This window comes from Oncorhynchus tshawytscha, linkage group LG06 (genome assembly GCF_018296145.1).
Source record: "Oncorhynchus tshawytscha isolate Ot180627B linkage group LG06, Otsh_v2.0, whole genome shotgun sequence".
In the NCBI taxonomy this organism is placed as follows: Eukaryota; Metazoa; Chordata; class Actinopteri; order Salmoniformes; family Salmonidae; genus Oncorhynchus; species Oncorhynchus tshawytscha.
This window is the reverse complement of record NC_056434.1, coordinates 22124328-22140226: the sequence shown is the minus strand read 5'-3', so window position 1 is coordinate 22140226 and position 15899 is coordinate 22124328. Positions and strand designations below refer to the sequence as shown.

At 37.1% G+C, this 15899-nt stretch overlaps 2 protein-coding genes across 2 annotated transcripts; both read left to right on the top strand.

The window, feature by feature from the left end:
* Positions 1-1013: 1013 nt before the first annotated feature.
* On the top strand, positions 1014-3044 carry mespbb (mesoderm posterior bb). Its single transcript, XM_042323691.1, has 3 exons — positions 1014-1046; positions 2010-2750; positions 2991-3044. Exons 1-3 carry the CDS (start codon positions 1014-1016, stop codon positions 3042-3044), a joined length of 828 nt encoding a protein of 275 aa, XP_042179625.1.
* Positions 3045-14521: 11477 nt separating this feature from the next.
* Positions 14522-15280, top strand: LOC121846707 (mesoderm posterior protein 2-like). Its single transcript, XM_042323690.1, has one exon. It carries the CDS (start codon positions 14522-14524, stop codon positions 15278-15280), a length of 759 nt encoding a protein of 252 aa, XP_042179624.1.
* The last annotated feature ends 619 nt before the right edge of the window (positions 15281-15899 follow it).

The following is a 15899-nucleotide window of genomic DNA, read 5'->3' as shown; positions in this document are numbered from 1 at the left end:
ATTTTTGTTTCATCAGACCAGAGGACATTTCTCCAAAAAGTACGATCTCTGTCCCCATGTCCAGTTACAAACCGTAGTCTGTTTTTTATGGCGGTTTTGGAGCAGTGGCTTCTTCCTTGCTGAGTGACAGGTTATGTTGATATAGGACTCGTTTTACTGTGAATATAGATACCTTTGTACCTGTTTCCTCCAGCATCTTCACAAGGTCCTTTGCTGTTGTTCTGGGATTGATTTGCACTTTTCGCACCAAAGTACATTCATCTCTAGGAGACAGAATGCCTCTCCTTCCTGAGCATTATGACGGCTGCGTGGTCCCAAGATTTTCGTCTAGGATTTTTCCTGTGTTTAGCTCCATTCCATTCATTTTTTATCCTGAAAAACTCCCCAGTCCTTAATGATTACAAGCCAATCCATAACATGATGCAGCCATCACTATGCTTGAAAATATGGAGAGTGGTACTCAGTAATGTGTTCTATTGGATTTGGCCCAAACATAACACTTTGTATACAGGAAAAAGAGTGAATTGCTTTGCCACATTTTCTGCAGTATTATTTTAGTGCCTTGTTGCAAACAGGATGCATGTTTTGGAATATTTAAATTCTGTACAGGCTTCCTTCTTTTCTCTCTATCAATTAAGTTAGTTTAGTGGTGTAACGACAATGTTGTTGATCCATCCTCATTTTTGTCCTATCACAGCCATTAAACTCTGTAACAGTTTTAAAGTCACTATTGGCCTCATGGTGAAATCCCTGACTGGTTTCCTTCCTCTCCGGCAACTGAGTTAGGAAGGACACCTGTGTCTTTGTAGTGACTGGGTGTATTGATACACCATCTAAAGTGTAATTAATAACTTCACCATGCTCAAAGAGATATTTAATGTCAGTTTTTTTTACCCATCTACCAATAGCTTCCCTTCTTTTTGAGGCATTGGAAAACCTCCCTGGTCTTTGTAGTTGAAGCTGTGTTTTAAATTCATTGCTCGACTGAGGAACCTTGCATATACTGTAAATGTATGTGTGGGGTACAGAGTAGTAGTCATAACAAAATAATGTTAATCACTATTATTGCCCATAGAGTGAGTCCATTCAAGTTATTTTGTGAGTTGTTAAGCACATGTTTACTCCTGAACTTATTTAGGCTTGCCATAACAAAGGGGTTGAATACTTATTGACTCAAGACATTTCAGCTTTAAATTTGTACTTAATTAGTCAATGTTTTCAAAAAACATAATTACACTTTGAAATTATAGTGTTGGGTGTAGGCCAGCGACAAAATAAATAATGATTTAATTAATTTTAAATTCAGGCTGTAACACAACTAAAATGTGGAAAAGTCAAGGGGTGTGAATACTTTCTGAAGGCACTGTACCTATATTAAACAATTAATACAAATTTGAAATATTATTTTATATTTTATTTAAATGTAGTCTATTTAATAATTTGTCTTTAATTTGTCACAAATGGATATCGTTTTCAAAATGTGTTTGGAGGTATAAAATGTGTTTGAGGGAAATATTTCCCACGTCATGAAAAATGAAAGCAGTCAATCAGAATATTCAGCCTCTGAATCACTACGGTCTGAATGAAAGAATATTAACAGTGGCCTTATTCAAATCATTAGCTGATGTAACTCATGAGGGACAAAGACAGATGACTATGGAGGCCACAATGGTAAAAACATTATAAGAGAGAAATTGTTTATTGTTTTGGTGAGGGGTCAAATTTGACACGTCACTCTCTGAGCAGCAGTAGTTGTATCTTTTCCCAGCAGAGGACTGCTGGTGGCTACTCTCTCTGTCCAGGAGCTCTGGGAGGCCATGCTGATGGTCTGAGAGGGTCTGTGGAGGTGTCACTTCACACCTCAGACTCCTGCATAAAACCAAGGCTCTCCGAATGACCAGCCCACAGGCCAAGCTCTTCAGTTCAGTCCTACTGTTCAACATACAGGACACAGCATGGATATCTCTGCTCCTCTACTCAGCAACTATGGTGTTGGTGTGCAGTACCACTGGAGTTATCCCAGTTCGGACTCTGAGTTCTATAACCTCTCTTCTCCAGAGACCTGTATCATCTCACCGACCTCCTGCATGGACTTCTCCCTCTCCTGGCTACCTCGGGGGACCGCCACAGGACCTCACAGGCCAACATACTCTGGGGGAGCCAAGGCATCCGCTTCCCCGTCCTCCAGCGATGAAGGAAGACTCTCTGGAGGGAGGATTAGAAAGAACTGCTCCAAGAACCCCAGCAAGCAGAGACAGAGTGCCAGCGAGAAAGAGAAGCTGAGGATGAGAGACCTGACCAAAGCCCTCCACCACCTCAGGACCTACCTGCCCCCCTCTGTGGCTCCTCCTGAACAGACTCTGACCAAGATCGAGACGCTGCGCCTCACCATAAGCTACATCTCCCACCTGTCTGCCCAGCTGGGACTCAGCGAGGAGGCTCTGTGCCAGAGGAAGGAGCTGAACCTCAACACATCAGGACACCACATATCACCTCAACAAGAGGTGTGCCAGTTCAACCCCTCCTCATCGGGGAACTGTTGGGGAGAGGAGGCAGAGATAGGGAGATGTGCAGGGCAGCACCAGACCCTCCACCACACAGCCACGTCCACGTACCCACTCCACAATACGACTGGGACGGAGAGACACCCAATCAGCAGTGAGATGTGTGCCTACGACGACGTTATCAACTCAAGTATGGATTCTCTGTTGGAATCGCCGGTGTATGCAGAGACTGCACAGTCAAGTCAGGTATGTACACTGATTATCCATCCACTACACATTTCAATAAAGCACAGATTCAATGTACTTGTAAGTTACAACTAGGTGTTTAAATAATTGTCAATTTATATGGTGAGTGATACAGTGGATTGTGTCTCTGTACTACCAGTGATTATTCACTGCAGTGTTCCAGTTTGATGAAGTCCCATGTTCAATGGAATTAGACATCCTATTTGAACCAGTCAACTAATTACACATTTCTTTCTTTAGGTATTCAGCAAAGATGACCATTATCAAAACTTTGCTCAAGACTTCTGGATGTAACAGATGTCCTCATCAAGAGAATCTACTGTCCAGTCAATTAACTTTTACTTCGATTTACAGAGTCATTATATGTTAATATAACTCATTTATTTTACTTTCAAATTCTATATTTCATACAACAATCATTGTAAATACAAAATGTATTCTAATATTTATAATAAAATATTAACTAACTACTTAACTGTGTCTTTAGTTGTTCCTGACCTGTATTTAAAGTAAAGTAGTATTGTTTGCAAGTAAAGTACCAAGTTATAGTATTGAAATATTAATGATGTACACTGTACTATTCTGTCTAGACAATTTTAAGTCAATCATGTAAGTCAGTTCACACCGCCCATATGCTTTTTATGATTATGAAACACAGTCATTCTTGAGCATGGCAGTATTATAAGTCCATTCTAAGAATAAATGCAAACACAGTCAGGCTGCCAGACAACATTTACACAGCAAGATCAATTAAATAAAAGAGAAACCTCTGTTGGTCAATATTAAAACGAGTATTATATGAAATACAGGAAGACTACAGTCAGACGTATCAGTAAACACATAGAGAAAAGATTCACACACAACTTAGCATGACTATGAAACACAGGGCATGAACCAGAGCACAAACATGTCTGTTGTACACAACCACAAAATCTTCTTAACTTTACAGCACAGTTACGTTTTCACAGAGAAGCTATACACCAGACTCCACACTCCTCTCTGACATTAACATTCTAATGACCCCTCTTATCCTAGTCTTGATAAAGAGTTTAGCACCTCCATGCTAACATGAGAATGAGACAACCCTGATGAGAGCCCTGGTGAGGGACAGAAAAAACAAGCTTTTATTTCACATGGAACATAAATCACACTCATGGAGAGTAATGAGGTCAAGGTGAAACCTTAACTTTGACTGAAACCATAGCTGCCAGAAACCTGTTAAAATAACTGATTGTAATATTGGAGAACTAAAGAGAAAGTTAGATATAGTCCTCTATCGTGATCAGTATGTCTGTTGTCTGTTCATACTGACAGAATGAAATATCCACAGAATGTAATATCTTATGTTGTTCTTGTCTGTTCTGTACTTTATTATGAATTTGGATTTGTTATGTGGATCCCAGGAAGATTAGTAGGAAATGGGGATCTTAATGCACTAAACTAAACACACACACTGCAGTATCAGCCTATGTACCAACTATCTATCAGCTATGTATCAACTATCTATCAGCTATGTATCAACTATCTATCAGCTATGTATCAACTATCTATCAGCTATGTATCAACTATCTATCAGCTATGTATCAACTATCTATCAGCTATGTATCAACTATCTATCAGCTATGTATCAACTATCTATCAGCTATGTATCTACTATGTATCAACTATCTATCAGCTATGTATCAACTATGTATCAACTATGTATCAACTATCAACTATGTATCAACTATCTATCAGCTATGTATCAACTATCTATCAGCTATGTATCAACTATCTATCAGCTATGTATCAACTATCTATCAGCTATGTATCAACTATCTATCAGCTATGTATCTACTATGTATCAACTATCTATCAGCTATGTATCAACTATGTATCAACTATCTATCAACTGTGTATCAACTATGTATCAACTATCTATCAGCTATGTATCAACTATCTATCAGCTATGTATCAACTATCTATCAGCTATGTATCAACTATCTATCAGCTATGTATCAACTATCTATCAGCTATGTATCAACTATCTATCAGCTATGTATCTACTATGTATCAACTATCTATCAGCTATGTATCAACTATGTATCAACTATCTATCAGCTATGTATCAACTGTGTATCAACTATCTATCAGCTATATATCTACTATGTATCAACTATCTATCAGCTATGTATCAACTATGTATCAACTATCAATCAACTATCTATCAGCTATGTATCAACTATTTATCAACTATCTATCTGCTATGTATCAACTGTGTATCAACTGTGTATCAACTATATATCAGCTATGTATCAACTATGTATCTAATATGTTTCAACTATAGATCAAATATCTATCAGCTCTGTATCAACTATGTACCAACTATGTATCAACTATGTATCAACTATGTATCTAATATGTTTCAACTATAGATCAAATATCTATCAGCTCTGTATCAACTATGTACCAACTATGTATCAACTATGTATCAACTATGTATCTAATATGTTTCAACTATAGATCAAATATCTATCAGCTCTGTATCAACTATGTACCAACTATGTATCTACTATGTATCAACTATGTATCAACTATCAATCAACTATGTATCAACTATGTATCAACTATGTATCTAATATGTATCAACTATAGATCAAATATCTATCAGCTCTGTATCAACTATGTACCAACTATGTATCAACTATGTATCAACTATGTATCAACTATCAATCAACTATGTATCTACTATGTATCAACTATATATCAGCTATGTACCAACTATGTATCAACTATGTATAAACTATGTATCTACTATGTATCAACTATCTATCAACTATCTATCAGCTATGTATAAACTATGTATCAACTATGTATCAACTATGTATCAACTATGTACCAACTATGTATCAACTATGTATAAACTATGTATCTACTATGTATCAACTATGTATAAACTATCTATCAGCTATGTATCTACTATGTATCAACTATACATCTGCTATGTATCAACTGTGTATCAACTGTGTATCAACTATATATCAGCTATGTATCAACTATGTATCTAATATGTTTCAACTATAGATCAAATATCTATCAGCTCTGTATCAACTATGTACCAACTATGTATCAACTATGTATCAACTATGTATCTAATATGTTTCAACTATAGATCAAATATCTATCAGCTCTGTATCAACTATGTACCAACTATGTATCAACTATGTATCAACTATGTATCTAATATGTTTCAACTATAGATCAAATATCTATCAGCTCTGTATCAACTATGTACCAACTATGTATCTACTATGTATCAACTATGTATCAACTATCAATCAACTATGCTATGTATCAACTATTTATCAACTATCTATCTGCTATGTATCAACTGTGTATCAACTGTGTATCAACTATATATCAGCTATGTATCAACTATGTATCTAATATGTTTCAACTATAGATCAAATATCTATCAGCTCTGTATCAACTATGTACCAACTATGTATCAACTATGTATCAACTATGTATCTAATATGTTTCAACTATAGATCAAATATCTATCAGCTCTGTATCAACTATGTACCAACTATGTATCAACTATGTATCAACTATGTATCTAATATGTTTCAACTATAGATCAAATATCTATCAGCTCTGTATCAACTATGTACCAACTATGTATCTACTATGTATCAACTATGTATCAACTATCAATCAACTATGTATCAACTATGTATCAACTATGTATCTAATATGTATCAACTATAGATCAAATATCTATCAGCTCTGTATCAACTATGTACCAACTATGTATCAACTATGTATCAACTATGTATCAACTATCAATCAACTATGTATCTACTATGTATCAACTATGTATCTACTATGTATCAACTATCTATCAGCTATGTATCAACTATGTATCAACTATGTATCAACTATGTACCAACTATGTATCAACTATGTATAAACTATGTATCAACTATGTATCAACTATGTATCAACTATGTACCAACTATGTATCAACTATGTATAAACTATGTATCTACTATGTATCAACTATGTATAAACTATCTATCAGCTATGTATCTACTATGTATCAACTATACATCTGCTATGTATCAACTGTGTATCAACTGTGTATCAACTATATATCAGCTATGTATCAACTATGTATCTAATATGTTTCTATAGATCAAATATCTATCAGCTCTGTATCAACTATGTACCAACTATGTATCAACTATGTATCAACTATGTATCTAATATGTTTCAACTATAGATCAAATATCTATCAGCTCTGTATCAACTATGTACCAACTATGTATCAACTATGTATCAACTATGTATCTAATATGTTTCAACTATAGATCAAATATCTATCAGCTCTGTATCAACTATGTACCAACTATGTATCTACTATGTATCAACTATGTATCAACTATCAATCAACTATGTATCAACTATGTATCAACTATGTATCTAATATGTATCAACTATAGATCAAATATCTATCAGCTCTGTATCAACTATGTACCAACTATGTATCAACTATGTATCAACTATGTATCAACTATCAATCAACTATGTATCAACTATGTATCAACTATGTATCTACTATGTATCAACTATCTATCAGCTATGTATCAACTATGTATCAACTATGTATCAACTATGTACCAACTATGTATCAAACTATCTATCAGCTATGTATCAACTATGTATCAACTATGTATCAGCTATGTACCAACTATGTATCAACTATGTATAAACTATGTATCTACTATGTATCAACTATGTATAAACTATGTATCTACTATGTATCAACTATATATCAGCTATGTACCAACTATGTATCAACTATGTATAAACTATGTATCTACTATGTATCAACTATCTATCAACTATCTATCAGCTATGTATCTACTATGTATCAAACTATCTATCAGCTATGTATCAACTATGTATCAACTATGTATCAGCTATGTACCAACTATGTATCAACTATGTATAAACTATGTATCTACTATGTATCAACTATGTATCAACTATCTATCAACTATGTATCAACTATTTATCAACTATCTATCTGCTATGTATCAACTGTGTATCAACTATGTATCAACTATCTATCAGCTATGTATCTACTATGTATCAACTGTGCATCAACTGTGTATCAACTATCTATCAGCTATGTATCAACTATCTATCAACTATGTATCAACTATCTATCAGCTATGTATCAACTATCTATCAGCTATGTATCAACTATCTATCAACTATGTATCAACTATCTATCAGCTATGTATCAACTATCTATCAGCTATGTATCAACTATCTATCAACTATGTATCAACTATCTATCAGCTATGTATCAACTATCTATCAACTATGTATCAACTATATATCAGCTATGTATCAACTATCTATCAACTATGTATCAACTATCTATCAGCTATGTATCAACTATCTATCAGCTATGTATCAACTATCTATCAACTATGTATCTACTATGTATCAACTGTGTATCAACTATGTATCAACTATCTATCAACTATGTATCAACTATCTATCAGCTATGTATCAACTATCTATCAACTATGTATCAACTATCTATCAACTATGTATCAACTATCTATCAACTATATATCAGCTATGTATCAACTATCTATCAACTATGTATATATCAACTATCTATCAACTATATATGAGCTATGTATCAACTATCTATCAACTATATATCAGATATGTATCAACTGTATATCAACTATCTATCAACTATGTATCAACTATCTATCAACTATGTATCAACTATGTATCAACTATGTATCAACTATCTATCAACTATGTATCAACTATCTATCAACTATGTATCAACTATGTATCAACTATATATCAACTATGTATCAACTATATATCAGCTATGTATCAACTATATATCAACTATCTATCAACTATGTATCAACTATCTATCAACTATGTATCAACTATGTATCAACTATCTATCAACTATCTATCAACTATGTATCAACTATGTATCAACTATCTATCAGCTATGTATCAACTATGTATCAACTATCTATCAACTATCTATCAACTATGTATCAACTATGTATCAACTATCTATCAACTATGTATCAACTATGTATCAACTATCTATCAACTATGTATCAACTATGTATCAACTATCTATCAACTATGTATCAACTATGTATCAACTATCTATCAACTATCTATCAACTATGTATCAACTATCTATCAACTATCTATCGACTATGTATCAACTATCTATCAGCTATGAATAAGAACTTGTTCTTAACTGACTTGCCTAGTTAAATAAAGGTTAAATAAATTTTAAAAAGCAATGTATCAAATATCTATCAACTGTGTATCAACTGTGTATCAACTGTGTATCAACTGTGTATCAAGCCCCAGAGAGATAAACAGATCCAGATACTACATGATAAAATGTCATGACAAAGGATTATGGCTCATATTTTGTGTTCATTAACATTAATGAACTACCCAGTAGCTAAACACAGATAAGAATAATTTTTGAATACATTCAGAGGGGTCAGATTCAGAGGTCAGGCCGATTTTAGGAGAAGACATGGAAATGTTACCTTCTGACCTGTCCATCCCTGCATATGTCAGTTCTGTCAGTGCCACAGCGATGTCTCCTCACACACCACGTCTCTTTAAGAAAACCCAGAGAAAAATCAGTTAGTAGACACTCAACTAATTAATTCTAACCATACTCCTTACTTTCAACAAATGTGACTCTACATTAAGAACACCTGCTCTTTCCAGGTGAATCCAGGTGAAAGCTATGTTCCCTTATTGATGTCACCTAAATGCATTGGTTAAATGCACTTTAATCAATGTAGATGAAGGGGAGGAGACAGGATAAAGAATCATTTTTAAGCCTTGAGGCAATTGAGACATGGAATGTGTATGTGTGCCATTCAGAGGGTGAATGGGCAAGACAAAAGATTTAAGTGCCTTTGAACGGGGTATGGTAGTAGGTGCCAGGCGCACCGGTTTGTGTCAAGAACTGCAACACTGCTGGGTTTTTCCATACTCAGCAGTTTTCTGTGCGTGTCAAGTATGGTCGACCACCCAAAGAGCATCCATTCAATTTGACACAACTTGGGAGGCATTGGAGTCAACATGGGCCAGCATCCCTGTGGAACACTTTTGACATCTTGTAGAGTCCATGCCCTGACGAATTCAGACTGTTTTGAAGGCAAACGTTGGGGGGGTGCAACCAGTGGCATGTATTCATGGATACCAAGGGAAGCCAGGCTTCCACAAAAGAGTGTGTCTTTCGTCTCTCTGTATTTAATGTCCTTCAATTCGCAACAGGTTGAATGTATCTCACCAGAGAAAGCATCTATCTGATGCTGTCTGGTCAAAAAGAGCATGCCATTGTTGTCGCCTGTAGCATCGAATGCAAGGGAAACCAGAAAGCCTTTGGCCTTCCTTGATAAAAAATAATATAATAATAAGAGCAAATCAGCGTTGACCTGAACCGAGTGAGCTCTGCTGTGAATGGTCCTGGCGCATCAACAAAAAAAAGTGTCAAGGGAAGCCAGTTTGAATTTGCCTTCACACCAAACAAATCACATCAGAAGCCAAATGTCATTGACAGATAAAATCTAGAATAGGTTAATCTCATTGTGTTGTTGTCCTCTGGTGGCTAGCTAGCAAAAAATCATCCCTTTCCTAAATTAGCCATGGATGGAGATAGGGATTTGGACTTGTGGTTTTACTTCATTCTCCGTACTGGCCAATGATTATAATGGCGATTCTGATCCAATCATAACTTCATACATTATGCCCCTGGACTGAGAGGATGGAAGTTCAACATGTAGCTAGATGTAGTAGGCTAATGTTAACTAGCTGGCCTGGTGCATTGTTGCCTATGAAAGGAAATTAGGCTAGCGAGCAAGCATTTTAGCCAGGTAGCTTAGGAAAACAAAAACTCAAAGCGAGTTATGTATGCAGTGGCGACCCGTCACACATTTCTTTTTTGGGGGGGGGGGATTGCCTGTTTTGCATGTTATTTTGGCATTAATATATCAGTTTGCAAACAATGTAAAATATATATATCATTGAGTTAATAAAGCCAGTTCAAAAATGCAGGTCTTTCAGCTTAGCTCAGTGCTTTCTGTTGTGGTAGGGCAAGCCAGCAGAAAATACGAAGCGTTGTGCCATGATTGGCTCAGTGTTCTGTCACTCATGGGGACACTACGTCACTACCAAGTCTAAGGGGAAAGCTAGAAAATTCTAGCCCCTTGTGTGCTGCCATAGAGTTACATTAGAAGTGCCGATCCAAGAAGGCTCAAGGTCATTGGCCACAGATAAAATGACATCAAATCACGTTTTATGTACAGTAGCTTTGATTGGACTGATCATGTCAACATCATACTTTCAAAATCTTAAATAGCAGTCATCATCATGAATCACGTTGACAATCTACTGGCAAATCCTTTTTAATCCTTGTAATATGAAGAGAAATGATGAAGAGAAATTTTAGAATAAACACATCAAATTCAACAATGAGTGGTTTGGAAGGAATCAGGGACAATGGCTAACTTCATAATCAATCACTAGCCTGCTATTCAGTTTAGTGGCTGTGTGGTCCCAAATCTCGTGTTAAGGGTCTATTTTCCAAGTTCAAAATGATAAACATTCAACATTGGCCATGCTGTCAATGAAGTATGATTTGTGCCGCACTCAAAGCAACTGTTAACTCGGAACTGCAAAAACTTGACTGCATTTAGGTTCAAGACAACTGGGAAGTCGGGAATAAATGAGCTCCGACTGGGAAAATACATTTTGAACGGTCATCCAACTCGGATATGTAAATCCGGTTTCTTTCTCGAGCTACAACCTGAAGATCAATGACTTCATCATGATTCAATCTTGGTTTTTTTCAAGTTCCCAGTTGTTTTGAAAGCACCATAAATCCAGAGAATGCCAGACTTTGAAGACAAAATTTTCCCACGAATGACCACCGCGCCACCTTCCTGTTCAAGTGAGTACAACACAACAAGGTGAGTCCAAAATTATATTGTATGCTGCTGCATAAATTATGTAATATGCCAGGGAGATATGTATACTGTAGCTAAGAAAGTAATACTATGTGTATGTTGTGTAGTAAGATGTTAGTAGCCCATGTGCCTCACCGTAATAATTTGGTCTATTTACCCCTCTTAATTTTGCCTACTGTTCTGACTTGGTGGTGCACATGTAGCTTATAACCTGTTTTAGAGAAATGTAATATTGTAAGAGCTTTCATTGTCTGCTTTTTTGCCCCCTTTATTTTTCCTACGGTTCTGACTTGGTGTACAGGGATAACGCTGTAAGAATGGCCCATGTTCTGAATTCTTTAACTGTATATTTCAAAAGTGCTAAACAAATAGTTATATTGACCACGTCCGTCCAAGCTCGCTCATTAATGTCTTAATTGAAATTACGGATTGCCTCTTATCCGCTTGTCGTCCCTTATGCCATAGTTTGTATACTATCTCAAGTGTCATTAGAAACCACATTTGCTTAAACAAGTCAGCCATATCAGCTATGTTTTTTAAAAAGGCAGTAAATTAGGCTAAATGAACTGTTTCACTGCCAGACAAGGCTCTGCTGATAGCCAGTTGTAGCAGTGGTAAGATATTGGGACTGCTGTTGGGACAGCTTTATTTAGGCCGTTTGTGGGCACCGTTTGTCGCTGTTATAGTGCAATTAATGTATTGTGTAGTATTGTGTTGCGTAGTGCCTTTGCTGGCATGCATCCCACATCTTTTCTTCTTCCCCACCAAGATGTACATGCTACAAACGCCACTAACTGTATTACAGAGTCATAGAACGTCTAGCAACATGAAAGACTCACACTACTAATTTCTCTACAAGTAGTGTGAGTCAACATGTTTTTTCTATTTGCATGCATGCACACACACACACACACACAGAGAGAAATCAGTACCATGGACAGACACATCATATTTAGCTTACTGATTGGACTAAATAGTTTTTGAAATCTTTTAGTTGTCGCTGTATTAGACAAAGCATAGGTGATTAGATCATGTTGAAATGTTGAAGTTGAAACATTGATGGAATAGTGGATGCAGCGCCTGTTTCCTTTGCGACTTGCAGTAACTCTAAATCAGTAGTTGTTTAGTCGTCCGAAAATGTTGGAAACATTAACTTTCTCGACCATGCTGTAGGTCATGTAACTGTTTGCCACATGCAATAGGATTTGTGGACTTCACCGGACAGATGTTGCTCTACGGTTTTGTGATGAAACAAACGTGTGGTTGAGTTTATTCTGCCACTGTGTCTTCTTATTGTCTTGGCCTTAGCCCTATCACAGTGGCAAGGCATACAGTATGAAGTAACAGGTTATAGAGCACACAACGCACATTTTTTTCCCTGTCTTGCTTTCCCCAGTGATTTTACCCACACACCGCTACTTGGTGCAACTCAATACGAGGAAGGTGTTCCTAATGTTTGATATACTCAGTGTATTTTTAGTCACTGTAGAAATGAATTAGAACCATTGGTTGTGTTGCTGTGAGACACTTTTTAAAAGTTTGTGTGTGTGTTCTGGCCATGGTCTGAGTCTCATCATCACAGCTCTACACCTATGAGGGAAGGGGTTAAATGTGACACTCTCTTCTGTGGGAACATTCTCTTATGACCAGTTCCACAACCACTGCAATCCACATGGCCAGGGCTGAGAAAGGTTGAGGTGTCACATAACACCTCAGGGCCCGAAGAACAGCTAAAACCACAAAAACACAACATTCACAGGGTTTATTAATATGAAAAAGGTGTTAGAGATGGTTTACAATAGAATTACTCTTTCCAAATCTAAAGTTATTATTAGAGCCTAGTTTCAGTTTTGTATACGAAACAATTACTACAGAGTAGTTTTCATCCACATGTGACATCACATTGATATATCCCAGACAATTGGGCCTCTTTTTGCATCCGTTGACTAATTCACTCGCATAGAAGGGCATCGCCTTGATCTTGTCAGAATAACAACATCTCACCATAATTTGTGATATGACAATAAATGTAGGCCTAGTATGCATGAAGGGAGATTTCTTTCTCTCAATATTAATAGTAAATAATAGACAAAACAGCTCTACCTCTATTTCTCAAGGCAGTGTAAGAGCTTGTCTAAACAGAGGCGAGGTGTGACCTCTTCACACATTACAGCTGGCACACTTCTATTACTACTGAGGGCTGCTGAGAACCCTAGGACTATTGGTCATGGAGAATGATGCGATTCTGCTAAAGGCAGGCATTGTATTGAGTTATGTAGAAATAGAATTGAATAGAATTTGGGTGTTTATAATTATTTGCATAATCTGCATTCCAAAAAACAAATATAAATATTTTATTTGCAAAATATTACCCATATTCAAAAATAAATCAATACAATCCTATCCATTACTGCCAAACTTTGTGAATTGTGCAATACAACAATCGCTCCCACTATGAATTATTGAACTTGATGCAGACTTAATTCTAATCTGCCGGCTACCTCACACCTGGTTCTAGGAAGATGTGTTTCCCAGGGACCCCCTGCCTCTAGTGTGATCTCTCCTCGGGCACTTTGAAGTCCAGGCATCCTGAAGGGACCATTGAAGGTGACACATCACACCTCTGTCTGCAGGATAAATTGGGGAGCAGCTCTGAGGTGCCCCAGTACTCCTCACAACTTCTTCAAGGACTGACTGAACTGAAGATCCCTGCTGCTCAGAAACACTGCAGTCATGGACACCGCTGCCTTCTCCAAACTCTTGCTTCTTCAGGCTGGAGATCATCTGCTGGACAGTGATGCCTTGCTGGAGCCTGGTTGTCCCACGTTAGACCCTGGTTACTACAGTGCCTGTAGTAGCCTATCGCCTGCCTCCTCCATTGACTCCTGTTGCTTCTCTCCCCCTTGTTTCCAGTGGGGAGCTGTTCAGGAGAAGGAGGCTACAAACCCTTCAAGCTGCATCAGCCAAGCTGACAAAAGACAGGGGAAAGAAGAACTCCCAGCTCAGGAGAAGAGACGGTCTAGGTCAAAATTCCCTGGGAAGAAGCGGGAGAGCGCCAGCGAGAGGGAGAAGCTGAGGATGAGAGACCTGACCAAAGCACTCCACCATCTCAGGACCTATCTGCCCACCTCTGTGGCTCCGCCTGAACAGACTCTGACCAAGATCGAGACCCTGCGCCTCACCATCAGCTACATCTCCCACCTGTCTGCCCAGCTGGGACTCAGCGAGGATACCCCATGTCTGAAAAGAAAAATGGATTTCACACCATGCCAGTATTCACAAGATATGCCACAATGCCCCCAGGGCAGGTCCATGTCTGGACAGTGGTGTCAAGAGATACTGCAGGGCAACATCCAGAGCAGTAATCAATACTGTCTGCCACTAGCCACATCATATACCAACAACACAGAGCCACACATGGAAACAGACTCCCTAATGCCAGATGTTTCCTATCAGGACATGTCCTTATATCACAACCAAGTTTTCAAGTGACAATCTAGTTTATTTAGCCTATTTCCAATGCTGATTTAAGTGGTTGTTGGGTGAATGCACCAGAAGAAGATCAAATCAGAGACATTGGACAAAAGATCCCCTAAATATCTAAACTGTGACACAATTCTGATTGTTTCGAAGAGATGATTTGTATGTAGCTATTTATCAGATTATATTTTTCCTAAATTGTATTTATTTCTTGGATTAGGTTTTTAATAAAACTAATGTCGAGAGTAATATTGCTTTGTGTATTTTATTTCTTTAATTAATCAATTACCTATCATGTTTTTGGCAATTTGTGAAATATATCCTTTGATTTTGTAGACTATGATTTACAATAGGCTACCTTAACGAGATTAGAAGCCTACAATTGACTGTTTTACATGTATCATAACTAAGGATTAGCCTGGTTGACGCGGCTCACGTGACTCATATTGCAGGGAGAGCTGTGACAAGAGGACTTCAAACTAGGTGTTAGCCAGACTAGCTAAGGATATATTCATAACCCAAAAAGCGTTCTTTTTTTTACCACTTGTAAACTACTGAACCTTTATGAAAGCTATGAGGATAAACATTTGACAATGGTGTAACTATGTGTCACAGCCTACTAGGAGTGGTG

Bases quoted from the DNA above. Each gene is read 5' to 3' on its own strand.
- LOC121846707 (XM_042323690.1), top strand. From the start codon at position 14,522: ATGGACACCGCTGCCTTCTCCAAACTCTTGCTTCTTCAGGCTGGAGAT.
- mespbb (XM_042323691.1), top strand. From the start codon at position 1,014: ATGTGTGGGGTACAGAGTAGTAGTCATAACAAA. The intron at 1,047-2,009 runs ATAATGTTAATC...GTGCAGTACCAC, and splicing joins AGAGTAGTAGTCATAACAAA to TGGAGTTATCCCAGTTCGGA. The intron at 2,751-2,990 runs GTATGTACACTG...TTCTTTCTTTAG, and splicing joins AGACTGCACAGTCAAGTCAG to GTATTCAGCAAAGATGACCA.